Consider the following 24,742-nt stretch of genomic DNA (forward strand, 5'->3'; position numbering starts at 1 on the left):
AGGTCATAAAGTCACGAACCAAAAAACTAAAATTAAGTAATGATGATGTGTTATACATCATTGGAAAGAGCTCAATTAGCACATTTCAAATATATAAATATTGTTAGCGTTTGCACCTGGCTTTGCTTGCATGCGCCAGATAAAACATTAAATTTTCGGTTAGGTGATTCGAACTATGAATCTACAAGCGCTCTGGATTCTATCCGTGTGTTACGCGACTACGGCGATACAAGAAGGTTTTTGCAAAAGAAATTTGGCCGCTATACATGGTGTTTTTTTTAATGTCCTGCAACATTTTATAACGTGAATAGGTATAGAAGTCCTGATCAGCCAAAATGTATGAAACAGTCAATTTTTTTACAAGATACGTACGCGTTCCAATGCCGGGCGCCTTCGGCGCCCACATACTAAAAGAGTCGGGCGTAGCCCGACATACGCGTTCCAAAGCCGGGCGCCTTCGGCGCCCTCATAATAAAAGAGTCGGGCGTAGCCCGACATACGCGTTCCAAAGCCGGGCGCCTTCGGCGCCCTCATACTAAAAGAGTCGGGCGTAGCCCGACGTACGCGTTCCAAAGCCGGGCGCCTTCGGCGCCCTCATACTAAAAGAGTCGGGCGGAGCCCGACGTACGCGTTGCAAAGTCGGGCGCCTTCGGCGCCCTCATACTAAAAGTGTCGGGCGTAGCCCGACGTACGCGTTCCAAAGCCGGGCGCCTTCGGCGCCCTCATACTAAATGTGTCGGGCGGAGCCCGACGTACGCGTTGCAAAGTCGGGCGCCTTCGGCGCCCTCATACTAAAAGTGTCGGGCGTAGCCCGACGTACGCGTTGCAAAGCCGAGCACCTTCGGCGCCCCCTTACTAAAAGAGTCGGGCGAGCGTTCCAAAGCCGGGCGCCTTCGGCGCCCTCATACTAAAAGAGTCGGGCGGAGCCCGACGTACGCGTTCCAAAGCCGGGTGCCTTCGGCGCCCTCATACTAAAAGAATCGGGCGGAGCCCGACGTACGCGTTGCAAAGTCGGGCGCCTTCGGCGCCCTCATACTAAAGTGTCGGGCGTAGCCCGACGTACGCGTTCCAAAGCCGAGCTCCTTCGGCGCCCTCATAATAAATGAGTCGGGCGGAGCTCGACGTACGCGTTGCGAAGCCGGGCGCCTTCGGCGCCCACATACTAAAAGTGTCGGGCGTAGCCCGACGTACGCGTTCCAAAGCCGGGCGCCTTCGGCGCCCACATAATAAAAGGGTCGGGCGTAGCCCGACATACGCGTTCCAAAGCCGGGCGCCTTCGGCGCCCTCATACTAAAGGAGTCGGGCGGAGCCCGACGTACGCGTTGCAAAGTCGGGCGGAGCCCGACGTACGCGTTGCAAAGTCGGGCGCCTTCGGCGCCCTCTTACTAAAAGTGTCGGGCGTAGCCCGACGTACGCGTTCCAAAGCCGAGCACCTTCGGCGCCCCCATACTAAATGAGTCGGGCGGAGCCCGACGTACGCGTTGCAAAGCCGGGCGCCTTCGGCGCCCATATACTAAAAGGGTCGGGCGTAGCCCGACATACGCGTTCCAAATCCGGGCGCCTTCGGCGCCCACATACTAAAAGGGTCGGGCGGAGCCCGACGTACGCGTTGCAAAGTCGGGCGCCCTCGGCGCCCTCATACTAAAAGTGTCGAGCGTAGCCCGACGTACGCGTTCCAAAGCCGGGCGCCTTCGGCGCCCTCATACTAAATGTGTCGGGCGGAGCCCGACGTACGCGTTGCAAAGTCGGGCGCCTTCGGCGCCCTCATACTAAAAGTTTCGGGCGTAGCCCGACGTACGCGTTGCAAAGCCGAGCACCTTCGGCGCCCCCTTACTAAAAGAGTCGGGCGAGCGTTCCAAAGCCGGGCGCCTTCGGCGCCCTCATACTAAAAGAGTCGGGCGGAGCCCGACGTACGCGTTCCAAAGCCGGGTGCCTTCGGCGCCCTCATACTAAAAGAGTCGGGCGGAGCCCGACGTACGCGTTGCAAAGTCGGGCGCCTTCGGCGCCCTCATACTAAAGTGTCGGGCGTAGCCCGACGTACGCGTTCCAAAGCCGAGCTCCTTCGGCGCCCTCATAATAAATGAGTCGGGCGGAGCTCGACGTACGCGTTGCGAAGCCGGGCGCCTTCGGCGCCCACATACTAAAAGTGTCGGGCGTAGCCCGACGTACGCGTTCCAAAGCCGGGCGCCTTCGGCGCCCACATAATAAAAGGGTCGGGCGTAGCCCGACATACGCGTTCCAAAGCCGGGCGCCTTCGGCGCCCTCATACTAAAAGAGTCGGGCGGAGCCCGACGTACGCGTTGCAAAGTCGGGCGCCTTCGGCGCCCTCATACTAAAAGTGTCGGGCGTAGCCCGACGTACGCGTTCCAAAGCCGGGCGCCTTCGGCGCCCTCATACTAAAAGAGTCGGGCGTAGCCCGACATACGCGTTCCAAAGCCGGGCGCCTTCGGCGCCCTAATACTAAAAGTGTCGGGCGTAGCCCGACGTACGCGTTCCAAAGCCGAGCACCTTCGGCGCCCCCATACTAAAAGAGTCGGGCGTAGCCCGACATACGCGTTCCAAAGCCGGGCGCCTTCGGCGCCCTCATACTAAATGAGTCGGGCGGAGCCCGACGTACGCGTTGCAAAGCCGGGCGCCTTCGGCGCCCACATACTAAAAGGGTCGGGCGTAGCCCGACATACGCGTTCCAAAGCCGGGCGCCTTCGGCGCCCTCATACTAAAAGAGTCGGGCGGAGCCCGACGTACGCGTTGCAAAGTCGGGCGCCTTCGGCGCCCTCATACTAAAAGTGTCGGGCGTAGCCCGACGTACGCGTTCCAAAGCCGGGCGCCTTCGGCGCCCTCATACTAAAAGAGTCGGGCGTAGCCCGACATACGCGTTCCAAAGCCGGGCGCCTTCGGCGCCCTAATACTAAAAGTGTCGGGCGTAGCCCGACGTACGCGTTCCAAAGCCGAGCACCTTCGGCGCCCCCATACTAAAAGAGTCGGGCGTAGCCCGACATACGCGTTCCAAAGCCGGGCGCCTTCGGCGCCCTCATACTAAATGAGTCGGGCGGAGCCCGACGTACGCGTTGCAAAGCCGGGCGCCTTCGGCGCCCACATACTAAAAGGGTCGGGCGTAGCCCGACATACGCGTTCCAAAGCCGGGCGCCTTCGGCGCCGTCATACTAAAAGAGTCGAGCGTAGCCCGACGCACGCATTCCAAAGACGGGCGCCTTCGGCGCCCTCATACTAAAAGTGTCGAGCGTAACCCGACGTACGCGTTCCAAAGCCGGGCGCCTTCGGCGCCCTCATATTAAATGAATCGGGCGTAGCCCGACGTACGCGTTCCAAAGACGGCCGCCATCGGCGCCCTCATAGGCACTAAAGGAGACGGGCGTAGCCCGATATAGGCGGCGCGCTCTGCGTGCATTTCTGTACTGAGGACGCCCTCGCAAAAGTAATATAAAGTGACTTCAAAAAGTTAGTAACGAAATCATGACCCCAAAATTAATTAAATAAAAAATAAGTTCAAAAACTAAAACCCGACTACTGCAAATCGCGCTCTAAAAAGTATGAAACAAGATAGAATTCTTATCTAAAATTATCAAGCAGGAAATATTATAAATGTTACCATTTTTTTTATATAAATTACAACGTAATATAATTTACTGTTTTTTTTATAAATTTACAGAGATTCAGAGGATAGCCGTGGTCGTATGCCACATTACTTTTAAGTTTATAATCGTGGCATACGACCACGGCGATCCTCTGAATTTCTGTAAATATATAAAAAAATCAGTAAATTATATTACGTTGTAATTTATATAAAAAAAATGGTAACATTTATAATATTTCCTGCTTGATAATTTTAGATAAGAATTCTATCTTGTTTCATACTTTTTAGAGCGCGATTTGCAGTAGTCGGGTTTTAGTTTTTGAACTTATTTTATTATTTATTGTTACATAGTGTAAAAGGCCTTTTTGATGGTGATGTTGCTGCTATGGGACGTAGTCTAAATATCCTTATTGATAGATGTCAAAAAGTGACAAGTAACACTTCACAAAAAGTAGGTTTTACGAAAAAAAATCTAAAAATCAATTTTAAGTGATAAGTTTACCAATAATATTTATTATTTATGTACAAATACATTAAAAAAATTGAAAAAAACAAACCAAAAAACATTTCTTTTTTTTGGCGAAATTGACCTAATTTCATATGACATTTTTTCCTTCTTTCGACCTCAGAAATGCGTGGTTAAAATTATTCGGTTTCCTCATGTTACACCGTGTATATCAAGATAAATCAAATCGGAGTCGCACAGTTGGGTACCCTTCCTTGTGAGACACTCTACAAGCTACTCACATCGAAGCCGAAGCAACTGGTGACGTCTTTCTCTAGCTTGATGCTCTTCTCCATGCCAGTCTCCATCTCCTTGTGCCGGACCTCCTCGGCGCCGCTGGCTACGGACTCCTGCTCTTGGTCCTCCTCCTCTTCTTCAGCGGACATGGCTGGAAAAGATAAAACTTATTGTCATAAATTAAGCTCAAGGATGAACACAGGTTTTTAGGGTTCCGTACCCAAAAGATAAAAACGGGATCCTATTACTAGTGAATTACTAGTGATAAGGTTGACATTACAATAGCTCGAGTCATTGGTAAGGTATCGACTGACCGGGCTCCTCGCACTCGATGTACTCCGGCGCGACCACGGCCACATGCTGCTCGGTGCCGTCCTCCAGCTGGATCACCTCCAGCACCACGTACTGCTGCCCGTCGTGATAAGGTTGACATTACAATAGCTCGAGTCATTGGTAAGGTATCGACTGACCGGGCTCCTCGCACTCGATGTACACCAGCGCGACCACGGCCACGTGCTGCTCGGTGCCGTCCTCCAGCTGTATCACCTCCAGCACCACGTACTGCTGCCCATCGTGATAAGGTTGACATTAAAATAGGTCGAGTCATTGGTAAGGTATCGACTGACCGGGCTCCTCGCACTCGATGTACTCCGGCGCGACCACGGCCACATGCTGCTCGGTGCCGTCCTCCAGCTGGATCACCTCCAGCACCACGTACTGCTGCCCGTCGTGATAAGGTTGACATTACAATAGCTCGACTCATTGGTAAGGTATCGACTGACCGGGCTCCTCGCACTCGATGTACACCGGCGCGACCACGGCCACGTGCTGCTCGGTGCCGTCCTCCAGCTGTATCACCTCCAGCACCACGTACTGCTGCCCGTCGTGATAAGGTTGACATTACAATAGCTCGACTCATTGGTTAGGTATCGACTGACCGGGCTCCTCGCACTCGATGTACTCCGGCGCGACCACGGCCACGTGCTGCTCGGTGCCGTCCTCCAGCTGGATCACCTCCAGCACCACGTACTGCTGCCCGCCGTGATAAGGTTGACATTACAATAGCTCGAGTCATTGGTAAGGTATCGACTGACCGGGCTCCTCGCACTCGATGTACTCCGGCGCGACCACGGCCACGTGCTGCTCGGTGCCGTCCTCCAGCTGGATCACCTCCAGCACCACGTACTGCTGCCCGCCGTGATAAGGTTGACATTACAATAGCTCGAGTCATTGGTAAGGTATCGACTGACCGGGCTCCTCGCACTCGATGTACTCCGGCGCGACCACGGCCACGTGCTGCTCGGTGCCGTCCTCCAGCTGGATCACCTCCAGCACCACGTACTGCTGCCCGCCGTGATAAGGTTGACATTACAATAGCTCGAGTCATTGGTAAGGTATCGACTGACCGGGCTCCTCGCACTCGATGTACTCCGGCGCGACCACGGCCACGTGCTGCTCGGTGCCGTCCTCCAACTGGATCACCTCCAGCACCACGTACTGCTGCCCGTCGCCGTCCGCCACGGTCACCAGCTCGCCGCGCCGGAGCTCGTTCGACGTCAGCCCGAGCTTCACCATGTTGTTGTCGTCTGACTCGTTCGCTTCCTCCTGACGGTTACGTTTTACTTTAGTTTAGATAGGCAAATACTAATTGATATAGAGCCGGATTGCCAAAGTAAGTTATGTAGTAACAGTAATTTATTGCCATAATTTGACAGAAGATTAATACTTTTAGAACGCCATTTGACTTTCCTTATTCTTTCAATGATAAGTATTAAAATTGTTTATATCAAAAATTAACGCCATCTACTAGATACATAGATAAAATATCCTCCAGACTGGGCATAGTCGCGCTACCCCCTCTGCCACGCATACGGTAATTTTACTCCACGTTAGAGTCAAAAGTGTCTTTGTGTGCCGTCCGTGTCTTTGAACGGACCAATCACGGCACGGGACTTCGCTCACCTCGTCCCGCGCACCCCCGCATTTTTGGCATCATCGGTTGCATGAAATAATTGCTCTAAACTCGGTCTAGAGGATTCCTAGTCTATGACTAGATACTAGGCCAAAAGTATGGTGCAATATTTTCGAGCGATGGCGCCTTTGGCCTAGTCTCGAATAGATGGCGTTACTTTTTGATATTTCACAAATTAAAACATATCAGTGAAAGAATAAGGACCGAAGTCAAATGGTGTTCTAAATATTTTAATTTTCTGTCGAAAGATGGCAGTAAATTTACTGTGGCTACATAATTTACCATGACAATAACTCTCTATACACTATATTGTCTTTGGTCATAGGAACAGTTGATAGTATTTAGGAAAATTGGATAGCGTTGGCCATTCGCTAAAGCATACCTAATTCGTAATAGAAATAAAAAACGAAAATTGATTAAGGGTTAACCCTTCAATTGGCAAAGCGTTGAACTGACTCGCGCGGCTACAGCCCAATAACAACCTTCGTGCATTACAACAAGGTTCATAATGACGCGCCGCGCACGATAGCCGTGGCGTTCAGAGGGCCAATACTCGCTCGTCTGGAATGTACCTCGGCTGCATAAAATGTCATATTTTTGATTGCTGTAATAATTTGCAATGCCTAAAACTAATTTACTAACCACACTCAAAATCGTGACCCGGGACCCGAGTATGTCCTTAAACTACGTCCAAGACCACCGGTGGACGGGCAGCAGCGTCCCTCAAATTCGGTGTACTCGACTGCGATCGCCAACCCGCCTGCCAAGCGTGGCGATTATGGCATTCACCCCCCATAAAGGGGGAGGCCTATGTTCAGCAGTGGACGTCTTATGGCTGAGATGATGATGATGACTCAAAATCGTATATTTTGCGAATGCTGTGTTGTTTTGATGACAAAACCAAAGTTATGGTGAGAAGAAAAGTATAGGTAAAGTCAAATGACAGTAGATGTAAATTCATCCTCATCATCACAGCATGTTAGCTAGCCGACTCGGTGTGAGCTGCCTATGAAGCAGGAGGTCCCGGGTTCGAATCCTGGTAAGAGCATTTATTTGAGTGTCTATAATATTTGTTCCCGAGTCATGGATGTTATCTAATGTATATAAGGGGCTGTCCATAAATTACGTCATCGATTTTTTACCCACCCGCCCCTAAGATCATCCAAAAATCATGCTTCGAATGACCCCGTTTCCTCCTACGTCATGCTACCAACATCCGATGTCCAGACCCCCCCCCCCCCCTCCCTAATTTGAAATGACGTAATTTATGAATAGCCCCTAAGTACTAGCATACAACCAAATATAACTATATGTTATATAACTTATATATATCGTTATCCCACAACACAAGCCTTACTGAGCTAGCTGTGGGACTAGGGGCCCATTTCTCAAAAGCTTGTAACTTGTAATACAAGTGGAAGTCCTTTTCTAACATATGCTGTCAAAAAGTGACATCCGCTTGTATTACAAGTTACAAGCTTTTGAGAAACGGGGCCTAGGTCGATCTGTGTGTCCTATATTTAAATAAAAGCTTATAATGTTCGAGACAATTATTTTTGTGCACATGTTTTGTAATTCGCGAGGCGGCATTAGCGTTTTATTAAATCCGTATCTGGGGGCACGGCAGTGCCCCCGCCAAGACGAGCAAAGCGAAGCGCAAGGGCACTACCTACCTTTTCTCGAAGCGCTTCGTCGTTTTTTTTTTCACCCTCATAACTTGGGTTTGGATTATACCAGATAAAACAATCTCGGGATATGATGTCAATAATAGTGGACTTGTTAAGCATAAAAAAAAAACAATTGCATAATTAGCTCTTATATTTTAGATTTTATTCATATCTAAAAAACCCCGATTTCGTCACTGACTCACTCACTCACTGTTGATCATCAAAACCTGTAGGGTACTTCCTGAAGTCCTAGGAAGCTGAAATTTGGTATGATAGTCTTTGTACACAAACAACAAAAAAAATAAAAACTTGAAATTTTTAGTTCCTAAAGGCTTGAAAAGGTGGGTGGGATTTTGTATGGGGCATCAATAACCGCTGAACCGATTTAATTGAAATTTGGTATATAGACAGTTTTTGTTATGGGGAAGAATATAGAATAGTTTTCAACCCAAAATTCACCCCGTAAGGGTAAAAAGGGCGTGGAAAAGGGCGTTAGGGGGGAAAAGACGTTTGAAGTTTGTATGGGGAATTAGTAAAAAGCAGATTGTATTTTTATTCCGCCAGATATGTATTTCAGGATTTTTAATACGAGTAGTAGTACAGTACCCCTGAGTCCCCTGACCCTTTAAATTACGAGATGGAAGATTATAATAAGCAACTTACAAAAAGAAGTGAAATCCCACCAAAAACATTTTCATGTAAAATGTTGCTAAGACGAAACCATAAGGCTCGCACCTGTCAAAAAGTTATCAGATCTCTTGATCTCTCTCTCTAACTCTACAAGCCCTAACTTCACAAGCTCTATAACTTAGTCAAAATATGAGGCTTGGCCGTTTTGCTACCATTACATGGGCGTAAGGTGAAAAATGTATGCACTATTGAATATATGTAATGAATAATGTAACTCATAATACGCGTAAAGTAGTTACAGGTTAAGTAGGTACATTAAAAAACATACAATTCCTAAACCTCCGAGGTAGGTACATGTAACTTAAATTTTCGCAGAGGTATTATAAAAAGCGCTGGTGGCCTAGCGGTAAGAGCGTGCGACTTTCAATCCGAAGGTCGCGGGTTCAAACCCCGGCTCGTACCAATGAGTTTTTCGGAACTTATGTACGAAATATCATTTGATATTTACCAGTCGCTTTTCGGTGAAGGAAAACATCGTGAGGAAACCTGCATACATCTGTGAAGAAATTCAAAGGTGTATGTGAAGTCCCCAATCCGCATTGGGCTAGCGTGGGGACTATAGCCCAAGCCCTCTCGCGCTCGAGAGGAGGCCTGTGCCCAGCAGTGGGACGTATGTAGGCTGAATTATCTTATCTATTATAATTCGCAAACAGCATCATTGTATGTAACTAAAAATACCTGGGGACTGAGCTTTGCTCGGAAAACACTCAAAAATGCGCGTTATCCCAGAAATAAGACCTAAACTGTAAAACGTGATTCAAGACCAAAAAAAGTGAGACAATGTTGCCACTGCAATAATTTGTTTGTAAAATTGTAAATTCCTTTTGATAAATAATCACGCTAAGATAATTTATTCATTAGTAATTTTACTCCTACTATTTAAAAAAGTACTTTTATTTATTTATTTGTACATAAATACAAGACGCGCATAAAAAAAAGTGGCAACATATCTTACTTTTTTTGGTCTTGAATTACGTTTTGCAGTATAGCTAATCGATTTATCGCCCCCGAAAACACCCATATATATATATATATATATATATATATATATATATATATATATATATATATATATATATATATATAATGTTGGTCAGTATGAGGAGTTCAACAGCCTACAGTTAAATTTTTTGCTCATATTACAGGCCACACCCGATATAAGTCAATTCGCATAAGCAGGCTTTTACTAATTACATAGATGAAATTAAGGGATCATGTCTTGTGTAAATTGTTTAAGTTTAGTTCTCTTCTTCCTCGCGTTATCCTGGCATTTCTGCCACGGCTTATTGGAGCCTGCGGTCCGCTTGGCAACTAATCCCATAACTTGGCGTAGGCACTAGTTTAATAAATAATTCAAATTCTTTATTGAAAACTTTACACAGTCATTTTGTAATATGTTATTTAATATGGTGGTATAGTACTATTTTTTATAAATTAATTCTATATTATTTTTTATTGCTATACTTGGCACAATTCCGTGGACTGTCGACAAAGAGACATAAAGTGTGGTAAAAATTACAAATCGCATCAAATGGCTAGTAAATACTATAAGCGCCTCGTGTACCATTCCGCTAACCTGGGGTTAACCGGTTTACCTGAAGTTACCATGGCTACCAGTATAATTACACACAGGGTTAACGGTTCAACCGCTTAACCCCAGGATGGTGCAAGTGGGCATAAGTAATTAAGCATGCTAGTTGTTCAATTTTTATGTTTTGTTCTTATGAGTCAAGATAATATTAAACACCTCGCCAGTTATTTATGTACCGAATGTACAGCGAGCGAAAATTGCGTGGACACATTATGAAAGAAATTCATAAAGTAGCCACGCAATTTTGCGGCTGGGTGTACAAACAGCAATACTCCTAACTGTACATCGGTGGACCTTATTAAAAGAGGCGTAAGGTCCACCTACACCAGTCCAGTCCAGTTAACAGTGTGGGCGATGGTACAAATATACAATGTGTCACCTGTGCGCGCGGCTGCATGTACTTGATTTTGCGCTGGCGACCGATCTTGAGCGCGAGCGCGCGCTCGGTGTGCCCCGAGTCCGGGTCGTGGATGGCCAAGTGTCGGATCAGGTTGCCCTGTTGATGGTGACAACAATACGGTTAAACGATACCTCAGATCAGCCCAACGATCCGAATCACATGAAGATTTGTTTCCACTTCTATTATTAATTAAGAATAATTTATTCATAGTGTCCCACTGCTGGGCAAGGGCCTCTCCCCTTGAACTCCACAACTCCCGTCCAAAAAAAAAAATGTCCGCCATCTCAGTCTAGGCCAGCCAAGTCCGCGCTTCTTTTGCGGCATCCATTTGGTGGCTATACTATCCCACCTATCCGGATGCATGCGGCAGACGTGACCCGCCCAGCAATGGGACACTATAACGGGCTATTAAAAAAATATTCATGGCATGGCAATTTTCATGCTTTCTGCCGAAAGGAAGAACCCGTTACTTATATTAGTTGTCCAAACTGTTGTTGCTATTATAGAGTAAAGACGTTCATATCATCATCAGACAATAAATGGGCAAAATTGACAATTTTATTATAAAGTGAAAATCGCCACACTTTGACTGGTAAAGGCCAAAAATGACACAAAAAAATACAAGTTTTTTTTTGGGCAAATATCGATTTTTTTGTATGATTAGGTCATTCGACCGTTTTGGGAAGGTTTTGGGTGTTACACTTGAACTCATAAAATAAGGTTTTATTCGATATTGTAAAGGAACTAGGGATATTATAACTATTGAATCATCTACTTTTTTTATAATATTTTCTTTTCCTGAACACACATAATTAAAGTATAAGAACAATATAACGACAGAATCGCTAAAAAGTAGCCGTTTCGGGTGTTACGTGAATTGGTCTCTATGTTCCGACCATCAGTCCCAAAATGCATAATTCAGCGAATTTTCTCAAGTAATCTCCAGTTTTATTTATGTCAAGTTAATAGAAATAGTTCTTATAGTCTACTGAAACACGAAACTAACACTTGGTATCGCTTTTTAATTAATTTTAATGAAATAAATTACCCGTTTCGGGTTTTACTAATGCTACGTTTCGAGTGTTACGCGTACGAAATTAAGACAGATTTATACGAAATTGTGGCTCATTTTATTGAAATTATTGTATTTTTAATAAAACCCAAATATTACCGTAAATATTTACTTAATCAAAAAATGGTTTATGGCGACACATGTATAAAATTCATAAATGGTCGGGTTCCTGGGTCCGTTCACAGCTGAGGGGCTATGGCATACTTGATCTTAGAAAAACGGACGGAGCACGGACTATGCCATCAATGTAAGGAACAGAATTAGCCAGGCCAATCATATCATCATCAGGGGTTCCCAAACTGCGCCACGGCGCCCTGGGGCGCCGTAGACAGTAGAAAGTGGCGCCTACCCCTACTCCTCACCATGTTAATATCTATTTCGAATTAGGGCGAAATTTGTCGAAATCTGAAACTTGCAAGTGCGCCGCGGATTAGGAACCCCTGATATAAGACATAACAATAAGAATCATTGTTTCTCGGGGTCACCGTCATCAAAATAGATGAAGCGGCCTAAATATATAAATGGTATGATATGATATTACAGAAACGAGGAGTAACCTTGTGCGCGAATGTGCGTTTGCACTCGTGGCAAGCGTGCGTCTTCTCCTTGGGAGGCTTGGGCACGTAGTCCGGATTGTGGTACAGATTCTGATGCCGCCGCAGCAACTGCTTCTGACTAAACAACACACAATAAACTTGGGTAAAAATATTTAATAATAAAAATTTCTACATGACATTAAACTCATGAGTAGGTACATGTATAATGTATGTATATATGTAGATATTTATGTAAGTGTATCATACAAAGTATATGTGTAAGTTTATTATTTCATCGTATGTTAATTAGTGTTTATTTTGTAAATAGTAGTAGTAGTTTTGTGATTATCGCTTTAACTTTTCTATTATAAAACCTGCACCTAACAACCGTCTCTTTTTGGCCCAGTGGTTGACTCGTAGAGAATGCCTTATGGCATTAAGTCCGCCATTTGTACTTATAATTTTATGTGCAATAAAGTTTAAATAAATAAATTAATTAAAGCTCTCCGGGTATCTAATATCTACGTGTTGGATCTATATTCCACGCAAGCCTCAATCAAAAGACCGGAATTTATAGGCCCATGAAATCCAAAATTAAGATACAATAATTTAGCCTATATACGTCCCACTGCTGGGCACATACCTCCTCTCAAGCACGAGAGGGTTTGGGCTATAGTCCGCACGCTGGCCCAATGCGGGTTGGGGATTTCACATACACCTTTGAAAACTCATTGGTACGAGCCGGGGTTTGAACGCGAACCACCAGATTGAAAGTCGCACGCTCTTACCGCTAGACCACCAGCGCTTGTCGTAACACAACATATAAGCCACGAAATGGTCCCGACTCAGCATGGTTCAACTCATTTAAGTTCCATAATATGAGGCTCTCTAAAGCTTTTACGAGAATTCATGTGATTGTGCGGCTTTAATGTGCCGCTTACTCGTAAATGTGGGACTTAACCTTTGCCGTGGTGTTACTCGTAATACTGTTAATCCTTGTTAGGGTTCCGTACCCAAAGGGTAAAACGGGACCCTATTACTAAGACTACGCTGTCCGTCCGTCCGTCCGTCCGTCCGTCCGTCCGTCTGTCACCAGGCTGTATCTCACGAACCGTGATAGCTACAGTTGAAATTTTCACAGATGATGTATTTCTGTTGCCGCTATAACAACAAACACTAAAAACAGAATAAAATAAAGATTTAAATGGGGCTCCCATACAACAAACGTGATTTTTGACCAAAGTTAAGCAACGTCGGGAGGGGTCAGTACTTGGATGGGTGACCGTTTTCTTTTTGCTTTTTTTTGTTTTTTTTTTTGCATTATGGTACGGAACCCTTCGTGCGCGAGTCCGACTCGCACTTGCCCGGTTTTTTTTATATCCCAAATCGTAGTATGATTTTAGTATCTGTATTTTAAAACAGTGTGGTACTTGGAGATGTACATAAACGCTTCACATAGCAGTCTGTCGGTAGTGTATGGTATAGCGAGTGTGTGTCAGTACCGGAAGCTCTGTTAGGAGTGCTTGAGGTGGCGCAGGTCGCATTTGACTGCCCTTCGCGGGATTACAGAGACTTAATCATAATCATAATCCTTTATTCGATGCATCCATGGTATTTTACAGGTGTTTAAGTTTAATTCAGCACAGCATGGACCCTACAAGGGCGTGGCGACATATTATACGTAGGTACATGGGGTACACGCTTTTCTATGTACTCACTATTCGGATGTAATACAAACAGAAAAAAAAGTAATATAATTAAAAATTCATATATAATAGATAGACTGTATATAGTTACCGGAAGCTCTAGTGACAACAGAGTTAAGACAAACTGTATATAGTTACCGGAAGCTCTGGTCGCACTCGGTGCACACGAAGGGCTTCTCATCGGTGTGCTTGAGCATGTGCGACTTGAGGTGGCGCAGCATGGTCGACGCGTACGGGCACAGGTCGCACTTGAAGCACTTCTCCCCTTCGTGAGTCTAAACATAAAAGGAGATAATCACAAATATGAAACAAGTTTGTTAATGTTGCAAATTTGTTTAGTTCATTAAAAATGTGATATAAATAAGCAGTTTTGAGGAAAACATGCAATTATGTATAACTTTTATTTATTTGAATAAAAAAAATTGCGGTTATTTTTACTCAGAACCAGGGACGAGTGTCACAGTGACGCCTATTCAACTACACTTGGTATTAATCTTCACGAAATTGACTCATTCATACTATCTACGCCCAAAAATCGGGTACCTTTTTTGCTGTTATAAAATAGGGTTAGAGGGTTACAAACTCAGAAGCTCGAAAAAAAAAGTAGAAACACTTTCGCAACCGGGCAAAAAACGGCGCACTACCCCAGAAACCGGTCGTCTATATCTGCGTACAACACAACCCGCTGGGCGGGTTGTCCGGCATCTGAGCAAACATTACGAGTGCCTACCAGGCGGGTTCTCGGTAGTCAAAGTGTTAAACATGTTAGCATTAGACTATCGACAAATTCGATTATTTGTTAAAAACTGCCAATCAATTAGAGATGCAACGGATAGTTGTTTGGCCGGATACCGGATATTCGGCCAGCGAAACTATACCTACATTTCGGTTTTTCAGGTGCGCATTCTGCAGGTTTGACCTGTTTCCTAGTGAACGTTTCGCGCGGACACATTTCTAGGTTCGAAATGAGTGTGCGTGCAAGTCAGTGGAATGTTTAAACTGTTTTAAAATAATAAACAAGTACGATTATGACCCTGACTATTTCTTATATCCAATTTGTTTACTCCGAAATCAAGCAATGTTACTATCCGGTATCCGGCCGGTTAATAGGTCACTATCCGGTATCCCGCCGTATAGTAAAATAATGGCAGGATAGGCCAGATACCGGATAGTAACCGAATATCCGGTGCATCTCTACAATCAATCATAATACATATTTGGGTTCTTGAAGTGTGTCGACGAATGAAGCGTGGAGAAGTGTGTACCTTGTTGTGTAGCTTGCAGGAGTAGCGGTCGGGGAACGTTTTCCCGCACCGTTTGCACTTGAGAGGCTTGTCCGAGGTGTGCAGCTTCTGTATGTGGATGCGTAGATCTGTTTTACGTCCGCACTTGGCTGGGCAGAGCTCGCATCGGTACACGGGCTTCTCTGCCACTGCGATAGAGAAGCGACATGAGTTGAACCGTCATTAACTAGGAAAAACATGTAAGGATCCTGTGTCAAAAAAAGTGGACTTATTGTTATGTAGTACATTAGAAAACCTAAATTAGAAACTTGATTCTAATTTAGGTTGACGACATTAGCGTCTTGTTTGGTTTATGGCCAATATTGCAAAAACAGAACTCTGTACGCCACGTTCGTACGTCCCAGGCAGATTTAAGTATCATTGTAGGTTGACAAAATTTGTAGTATCTTAGACAATTCACTCTGAAACTAAACCACTTAGATGGTTAACCATAAATTATTAGAGACAAATGACGTAATATTGTTAAGTCAATAATCGTAAAAAGTGTTACCGTTGTGTATGAGCTTGTGAGCTTTGAGCGAGTTAGACTGCGTGAAGCACATGTTGCAGCTATCGCACTTGTAGGGCTTTTCGCCTGTGTGCGTGCGCAAATGTCGCTTCAGCTTGAACGTATCTGGGGAAGCATATGTGCAGTCCGGGCACTGGAATCAAATACATACTTAATTAGAGTCAGGTTAGTCGCCTGAATATATTTGGTAAAACCACTAACCACTATCACCGGAAGATCAGCGCTGACATTTGGGTTAGCATGCTGAGGTGGGACCATTTCGTGGTAAACTATTTATTTCGTTTATGTTTAACTTTCTTTGTTTTTGTTCTGTTCTTGTATATGTTATAGTTTATCACGAATAAATGCGATGATTACTATGAGTCAAATTTTAGCCCCCACATATTAAATAAATATTATAGGACAGTTTCACACAAATTGACTAAGCCCCTCGGTAAGCTCAAGGCTTGTGTTGTGGGTACTCAGACAAAGATATATGTATATCATTTATTAAAAGACCCCGTTACCAGTGGTGAAATTTTATTGAAATGCAAGGGTTGGCACTCACTCCCTCACCGTGGGGTAAAATTCCGCAAGCGTTTGGGTAAAAGTACACATGTACAGTGGGGTAATTGTTCGCATCCAAAAAAAAGATCAATGGAATTGTCAATAGAATAAAGTTTAACGTCTGTCTGATCACTATCATGGAGCCACGTGAGCTGCGGACCCAAAGCGAAAGCAGTTCGACACACGTCGCATTATTGATGTATAGGGTATAATTACGACCTCTATAGTTCATTTAAGTCAAGTTTTGATGCAATAATCAAGCCCTATTCAATATCTTAAGTAAAGTTATTTAATATTGTTAAATTAGTACGTGGATATTCGTTTACCTTTATTTTATTTACAGTTCCATTGAAATTTTCTTGATGCGAACAATTACCCCACATGCGTACTTTTATCCAATAGCTTGCGGAATATTAACCGCACGGTGGGGGAGCAAGTGCCAACCCCTGGCATTTCAATAAGATTTCACCACTGATAAGGGGCTGTCCATAAATTACGTCATCGATTTTCGACCCCCCCCCCCCTATAATCATCCAAAAATCATGCTTCAAATGACCCCATTTCCTAAGGGGGTTACGGACACCGCACATTTGGGCCATTTTATTTAAAGTTGTCCCCTACACTTTTTTTAAAAAATTGGGATTTTTTATGTTATTTCTACTCAGAATCACGAGCTCTTTCTATCCTAGTAGGAGAAAAAAAGTGTCCCAAGGTTTTTTTCCCATTCCGTTGCCATTTTTTCATAGACTTTGTATGGCGGTTTCGGAATGGAAAGATCGAAAAATGTATGGAAATTTTGGGACACTTTTTTTCTCCCATTAGGATCAAAAGAGCTCATGATTCTGAGTAGAAATAACATAAAAAATCCCAATTTTGAAAAAAAAGTGTAGGGGACAACTTTAAATAAAATGGCCCATTTCTGTCAGCTGTGTGATGAACTGACGGACGGGTTGTATGATAGGCGAGTACCTGGTAGGGTCGCTCGCCGGTGTGACACCGCACGTGTCGCCTCAGCTTGGACAACTCGACGGACGCGTAGTCGCACTCGGTGCACTTGTGTGGCTTTTCGTGCGTGTGGCGGTAGCGGACGTGCCGTACTAGCTCGCCTGTACAACATATCAACAATCAAATAATAAAAGCCTAAAGATAACTGAAACAAACTCGACAAGTGCGAGTCGGACTCGCACACCGAGGGTTCCGTACTTTTTAGTATTTGTTGTTATAGCGGCAACAGAAATACATCACCTGTGAAAATTTCAACCGTCTAGCTATCACGGTTTAGAGATACAGCCTGGTGGCAGACAGAGAGACGGACAATAGAAGCGTGTTCAGAAATTTATTAGCGCCTTGGCCGCTTTGATATATCTGATAGTGACTGTACCAAGGATATAAAGCAACGGAAACAACGTCAACGAATCAGCAAATAAAATAATCCATGTAAAATGTTACAGACCGGAGGTGGTGAAGGGACTGTTGCAGTATTTGCAGACGTGCGGTTTGACCCCGTTGTGCATGTTGACATGGTTCTGCAGCGAGGCCATGGTCTTGAAGCCCCGCTCGCACACCTTGCACTTGTAGGGCCGGTCTTCCGAGTGGGTCTTCATGTGTCGGAGGAGAAGGTAGCTGGAATAGACCTTATTATTAGCTGAGAAATACAAAAACGTCACCTTTTAACCTTTTCAACGCCACGCGTTCCATTTCTGAAATGCGCTCGTGAAATTGTGTGGGTACTGTAGATTTTACTAGTAAATTCAGCTTTTGATTTCTTTTTCAAAATGGCGGGGATTTTTTTCAAATTTGTGAAGTCACAAGTATTTAATTCGCATCGGCGTCTCCTTGAGTTCGAGTCATCTTCCTATGTCTCCTCAAAGATGAACACTTATCAGAAGTGTACAACTTTGTATCACTATTTGTTGTGTTAGTGTTATATTATATTGTATGTACTAGCTTTTGCCCGCGACTCCGTCTGCGTGGAATTAGTGACAGCAGCAGTATAGCACCTGGATAAAGTCTAATGGCAATCATTCAATTTGAGCATATGTTTAATTGCTTACATCAATTAACAGATTCATAAATTATCTCAATTACACCCTCCGTTTAACCCTCTTTAGGTATGATTCAGACATAAAAACCGGGCAAGTGCGAGTCGGACTCGCGCACGAAGGGTTCCGTACCATAAAGCAAAAAAAAAAACGGAAAAAAATGCAAAAAGAAAACGGTCACCCATCCAAGTACTGACCACGCCCGACGTTGCTTAACTTTGGTCAAAAATCACGTTTGCTGTATGGGAGCCCCACTTAAATCTTTATTTTATTCTGTTTTTAGTATTTGTTGTTATAGCGGCAACAGAAATACATCATCTGCGAAAATTTCAACTGTCTAGCTATCACGGTTCGTGAGATACAGCCTGGTGACAGACAGACAAACGGACGGACGGACAGCGAAGTCTTAGTAATAGAGTCCCGTTTTACCCTTTGGGTACGGAACCCTAAAAAGTAACCTATGTCCTTTCCCGGGACACAAACTATATATCTATGCCAAATCTCAACTAAGTCGGTTCAGCGGTTTAAGCGTGAAGAGGTAACACACAGGCAGACACACTTTCGCATTTACAGTGTGTGTCTGACCATGGGGCTTTAAATCCAGGGCTCGATTCTACTCGCTAAACTGAGCTACTTTTACTATGGCACCAACCCCGAAAACCCGAATTTTTTTTGACTTTTTCATACATTTTGGCTGATCAGATGTCGACGTTTTCTATGGAAAAGCCAAAAAAAAATCCCCGATTTGAGCGTTGGTCCCATGGTAAAAGTAGCTTAGTTTAGCGAGTAAAATCAAGCCCTAGATTTAAAACCCCATGGTCAGACACACCATGTATAATATCAATACTGCTCTGCTAAGCCGAGTGGCGCTATCTCAAAAGAAAATCCATTGCTAATTTATACTTTAGTTTCTATAACTGAGAATTCCATTTTCAAAATCATTTGTTAGAGTTCCGTACCCAAAGGGTAAAACGGGACCCTATTACTAAGACTTCGCTGTCCGTCCGTCCGTCCGTCCGTCTGTCACCAGGCTGTATCTCACGAACCGTGATAGCTAGACAGGTGAAATTTTCACAGATGATGTATTTCTGTTGCCGCTATAACAAAAAATACTAAAAACAGAATAAAATAAAGAATTAAATGGGGCTCCCATACAACAAACGTGATTTTTTACCAAAGTTAAGCAACGTCGGGAGTGGTCAGTACTTGGATGGGTGAGCGTTTCCTTTTTTTGCATTTTTTCCGTTTTTTTTTTGCTTTATGGTACGGAACCCTTCGTGCGCGAGTCCGACTCGCACTTGCCCGGTTTTTATTTTTGAGATAGCGCTTTTCGGCTTAGCAGGGCAGAATACTAGTATTGAGGTAACTGACCGGCGGTGGCTGGTGTAGTTGCAGAAGGTGCAGGTGAACTTTGAGCGCATGTTGCGCCGCTTGGGCGTCTTCTTGCGCTTGGCGCCCCCCTCCTCATCCCCCTCCAACTCCTCCTCCTCCTCCTCGGCGCCCTCCTCCTCGAAGTTGTACACGTCGTCGTTGCCCTTCTCATCCACCTCCTCCTGTTAACATTCATCATCATCATCATCTCAGACAATAGTGTGGGAATGCCGCCGGGACAGTAACCTGCAGTTTGGATTATACCAGATAAACAAAATTCTCGGGACATTATGTTAATAGTGGACTTATTAAGCACAAAAAAATTCAAAGCTCTTATACTTTATTAAATTTTATTCATATCTAAAAAAACCCCTAATTCGTCACTGACTCACTCACTCACTGTTGATCATCAAAACCTGTAGGGTACTTCCTGAAGTCCTAGGAAGCTGAAATTTGGTATGTAAGATAGTCTTAGTACACAAATAATAAAAAAATTCAAAAACTTGAAATTTTTTGCCCCTAAGGGGGTGAAAAGGGGGGGTTTTGTATGGGGAATCAATAACCGCTGAACCGATTTAGTTGAAATTTGGTATGTAAATAGTTTTTGTTATGGGGAAAGATATAGAATAGTTTTCAACACCAAAATCACGCCGTAAGGGTGAAAAGGGGGTAGAAAAGGGCGTTAGCAGGGAAAAGGGGGTTGAAGTTTATGGGGAATCAGTAAAAAGCAGATTGTATAAAAGATACGTATTTCAGGATTTTTAAATGTAAATTACTCCCATCCCTTTACATTAAGAGATGGAAGATTGTCATAAGCAACTCACAAAAACTTCACAAATTCTACACCTTAGACAAAATATGCGGATTGGCCGTTTCGTTACTAAAAGAACTATAGTATAATAAAAAATAATGAATAGTGAATACATTTTTCACCTTACGGCCATGTGACGGTAGCGAAACGGAAAAGGCACATATTTTGTCTAAGGTGTAGAATTTATGAAGTTGGGGCTTCTAGAGTTAGTAGCTTGGCTTTACAAGAGATCTGATAACTTTTTGACAGGTGCGAGCCTTATGGTTTCGTCTTGGCAACATTTTACATGAAAATGTTTTTGGTGGGATATCAAATTTCACTTTACGTCGTTTTAAAATGAGAGTGTAACTTGGATTGTATGGTAGTCGCTTTCTAGCGACGGGTTTGTGACTCTTAGAGCCAACTCTATGGCTGCCTCTGCTCGACGCAACGTGGGCGCTACTGCGCAGCGACGCCATTTTCCGTGGCGCTGACTAGACGCCGACGCTCAAAAGACGCTAGTGTGGGGTGGCCCATAAAGCAGTAGGTATGCATTGACTCAATGAGAGCTAAGTATCTTCTTGTAAATACTATATTAAATAAGCAATATGGGTAACACATTACACACCTGATCAATCTTGATGTCCACATTGAGAACCGGCTTGGTTTCTTCCTGTACCACCAACACGTAGCTGACCTCCCCGGACCCTGTCTCCGAAGGCACCAGCGTCACCGTCTGGTACCCCTCCTCCATCAGGTTGTTCTCGTCTTCGGCTATACCCTCCTGCGTATTGAGTTGTATTTTAATTGACGTATACTGCTGTGTTTATATATATATCGTAATGTGCCAATAGTGTCAGAAGTAATGACCATATTTAGTGACAATTATTGGTGACAGTGATTATTCATAATACTAGTCTAGACATGTGTCGTTCACGAGTGAGTGATTTAAATGAATTTATATCTTTTGATTGAACTCGCTCACTCTTCAACTCACTGATGATTTGACTCGCTCAGTCGCTCATCTTAGTGTTCCTTGCTCGCTCTTTCCCACTCATCGAATGAGCCGGCCGAGCGTGACGAGCGAGTGAGACGATGCGAATAGGTTTCGGAGCGGTTCGGAAGAATTCGGAGGGTGTCGGGAGACATGGCGGGATCGTATCGCGTGATTCGCCATCTAGGTCGCACTTATGGCATCTGATTGATTGACATCTCTCTCTCACTCATGAACAATATATCTTACAGATCCACTGAGCGAAATGAGTGATACATATAACACCGCGAGCGAAAAATATGAATCAATCTTTTCAACTCGGTGAATTTCTATTTCTAGAACTAGGAGTATGACAGTTGCCAGTTTAAGAAATATGGTGAAAGCTGAATTTGAGAACTTGAAAAGCAAATAAAGTAAAGGTTTAAGCATTTTGCCTATGTTGCACCAAACCTGATTTCCACTAGGTAGGTACAGCCAGGGTTCAGCATCAGCTCAGCTTTAAGTATACTAAAACCTTCTCCAGAATGTAACAAACACTTTTCTGAAAATCGGTTCAGCCATCCGCGAGAAAACCACGGACAAACATACATACATTATATACAAACACACGGGTCAAACTGAGAACCTCCTTTTTTTAAGGCGGTAAATATTTTTCCGTCGGACATTCCGTTTTCGAACTACAAGCAAAAAACTGAAAAGGACACAAAAATTTTTCACAACTGGAATGGAGCAAACTCGGATTACGCTAACTTAGAACCAAATGAAGGTATTAAGACGATTTCCAGCTTGCTTCGATCCTGGCATCGCCACTAGGCCAGGCCAGGATGACGTTGCAGCAACCTATGTTGGTACTGTTGGTAGATTAGATAAATGTCACGTCACTCCTCAGCGCGTCATTTGGTTACACTTATGTGTCTTCTCACTTAAAAAGAGACTCCAGCTGCAGATACTGTAATTTGTTTTTCAAGCTACTGAATAAATTTTTTTTTTTTACTTACATCATTATCATCCGGGGTGGGTAGAGACATGATGGACTGGTTCTCCCCCTGCTGGTAGTAGTAGCGGCCCTGCTCGTCCACGAAGTAAGTGACGCCATTGCTTGGCACCTCGTCTGTGTCACCACCGTCGCCGTTCACTGAAAAATATAAATGAGTTGGGATTTTATATACTCTTTTTTGCATCTGGCATTTTTGGGAAATATAAAATTAACTTTTTATCAAAAGATTTTCAAGACTCGAGACATTCTAATAAGCCCTTACACTACTAAGTTGCATTGTCTTATCACAGAGGGAACTCTGTGATAAGACAATGCGGACAGGGGAAGTAGGTATATGCCTATCCTGTCCATCAGCTCAGTTCGATGGTAACATAATATTGGATGGTCTTCCAACTTACATATGTATAAGTTTCAGCTCAATCAAAGTAATTTTAATTTAGCTTGCTAAATTTGATCCAAATAAACAGGGTAAGCTAAATAAATGTAACAACAATATATGTAGAATGAGCCTTGGATTTTTTTTCGCAAAATGTATTTTAAGTAATTGGTGGTAACACTGAGATTTTTTTTTCTCAGTCGTTTGTTACCAGTGGTAACATATCCTCCTAACCCACCCAACATACAAAAACAGCCATCTGAATTTGAAATTTATAGTGAAGGAAATTAGGTTAAATTGATTTTGTTTAGAAATTGAATGAAACAAAAGTAGGGTACTCGTAATTGGGTACTTTCCTCTACTTAAATTATTTCACACCGTGCACGAAATAAAGCACCAGATCATTATTAGAAAAACATAGATAGCAGTTATTTTTAAACACAATCTCTATTTAATAAATCGGATGGAAGTATAAAAAGTAGGCGAGTTAACTGTGACGTCACTACACACGTTTTCATATAAATTCCATTTTAGCAAATCGTTTTGAAATTTCTAAAAAGAAGCTGATTTGACTAGTAGGAAAGTATCCAATTCGCCATTAACTGGCCGCCCTTAACTAAAAATGAATTCTATTCACCTATAAACAGAATTTATTTTAGCATAAGGTTTCAATAACTGGCAATACTAAAATGAATTATATTTATAGGTGAATAGAATTCATTTTTAGTTTAGGGCGGCCAGACACTAAAAGTGGCCAGTTACTGGCGAATTACCCTAATGCAACTCTGTTCCAATTGAAAATGGTATGCATTACATTAAAGTAATTAGTAGTAATATCTGGTAGGCCTACTGGGTAGTGCAGTGGGCCTTACGAGGATAAGACAAAAATTCCACAGTTTAGCTGTGCAATGCAGGAAGTTTTGGGAATAACCCTTTAAATTGTTACTCAATTTTAAATATAAGTGTATGTTAGAACAGGCAATAAGGTTTATTTGATTGTTCGTTCATTTAGCATTAGAAAAAATATAAACAATTTTGACGTGTCTTTTTATTGTAAAACACTTTTGAAAAGTTACGGCCAATATGTAACAATTATGAATCATATAGGTTTATTACTGACATTATTTTGCTTTCATAAGTAACACCTAGTTACTGATTTTTAAAAAGGGTTTTTCAATTAAAAGTCACGCCAAGATCGCGTAGTCTTTTCGTAATGCTAAAAAAACCGAACTATAGTTCTACGAGGGTTATACTGTCTACTTACAGTCCAAGACAGGAGTCTCGGCGGTGGCATTGTAGTTGTTCAGATAGGACTGGATCAGCTTCCCGTCCGCAATAGCCTTCTTATCTGGCGGCGGCATTTTGCTGTGGACGAGTAAATCCTTTTACTTAAACATTCAAGATTATTACATTTTAGTATCTACGAGAACAGGACTTGTATATTGTACAATTACTTAAGTTTTAAATTAAGCGCTTCCAAGACCATAGGGACAAGACAAACCAAAGCCGTCCTTGAAACGTCAGAGGTAATTAAATTATACACGACTAAATCCCGTTTTCGTAAATATTAAAGTTAAACCATTTCTAAAGCTACCCTTTAAGAAATATTTAGAACCCTCTCTGAACTCTAATGATCCTCAGACCACTGGAGGACATAGCAGTGGCGGCGCGTCCATAAAAGCCGATTCCCACCGGCTTGCCTGTTTTTGGACGTTTGAGCAGAGTTGTAAAGGAAAATGTAAGCCAAATTAGCCCCGGCTTGCCTATGGATATGTTTGACGCGCCGCCACTGGGACATAGGAAGAACTTAAAGTTGGCAAATTAAAAAATACGACAATTCATC

At 43.6% G+C, this 24,742-nt stretch overlaps 1 protein-coding gene across 1 annotated transcript in view; it reads right to left on the minus strand.

Annotated features, from left to right (window-relative positions):
* The window catches only part of LOC134678771 (transcriptional repressor CTCF-like), a 35,580-nt gene that overhangs the window by 7,782 nt on the left and 3,056 nt on the right, over positions 1-24,742 (minus strand). Inside the window, exons 2-14 of the mRNA XM_063537471.1 lie at positions 24,164-24,264; positions 22,525-22,661; positions 21,161-21,316; positions 19,743-19,924; positions 17,783-17,952; positions 17,299-17,435; positions 15,766-15,916; positions 15,237-15,403; positions 14,110-14,246; positions 12,287-12,404; positions 10,637-10,753; positions 5,744-5,942; positions 4,343-4,473 (exon numbers count right to left, since the gene is read on the minus strand). Of these exons, the coding sequence (XP_063393541.1) occupies positions 4,343-4,473; positions 5,744-5,942; positions 10,637-10,753; positions 12,287-12,404; positions 14,110-14,246; positions 15,237-15,403; positions 15,766-15,916; positions 17,299-17,435; positions 17,783-17,952; positions 19,743-19,924; positions 21,161-21,316; positions 22,525-22,661; positions 24,164-24,260 (1,899 nt within the window). The 5' untranslated portion in view covers positions 24,261-24,264. The remainder of the gene's footprint in view (positions 1-4,342; positions 4,474-5,743; positions 5,943-10,636; positions 10,754-12,286; positions 12,405-14,109; positions 14,247-15,236; positions 15,404-15,765; positions 15,917-17,298; positions 17,436-17,782; positions 17,953-19,742; positions 19,925-21,160; positions 21,317-22,524; positions 22,662-24,163; positions 24,265-24,742) is intronic.

Source organism: Cydia fagiglandana, chromosome Z (genome assembly GCF_963556715.1).
Source record: "Cydia fagiglandana chromosome Z, ilCydFagi1.1, whole genome shotgun sequence".
NCBI lineage: Eukaryota > Metazoa > Arthropoda > Insecta > Lepidoptera > Tortricidae > Cydia > Cydia fagiglandana.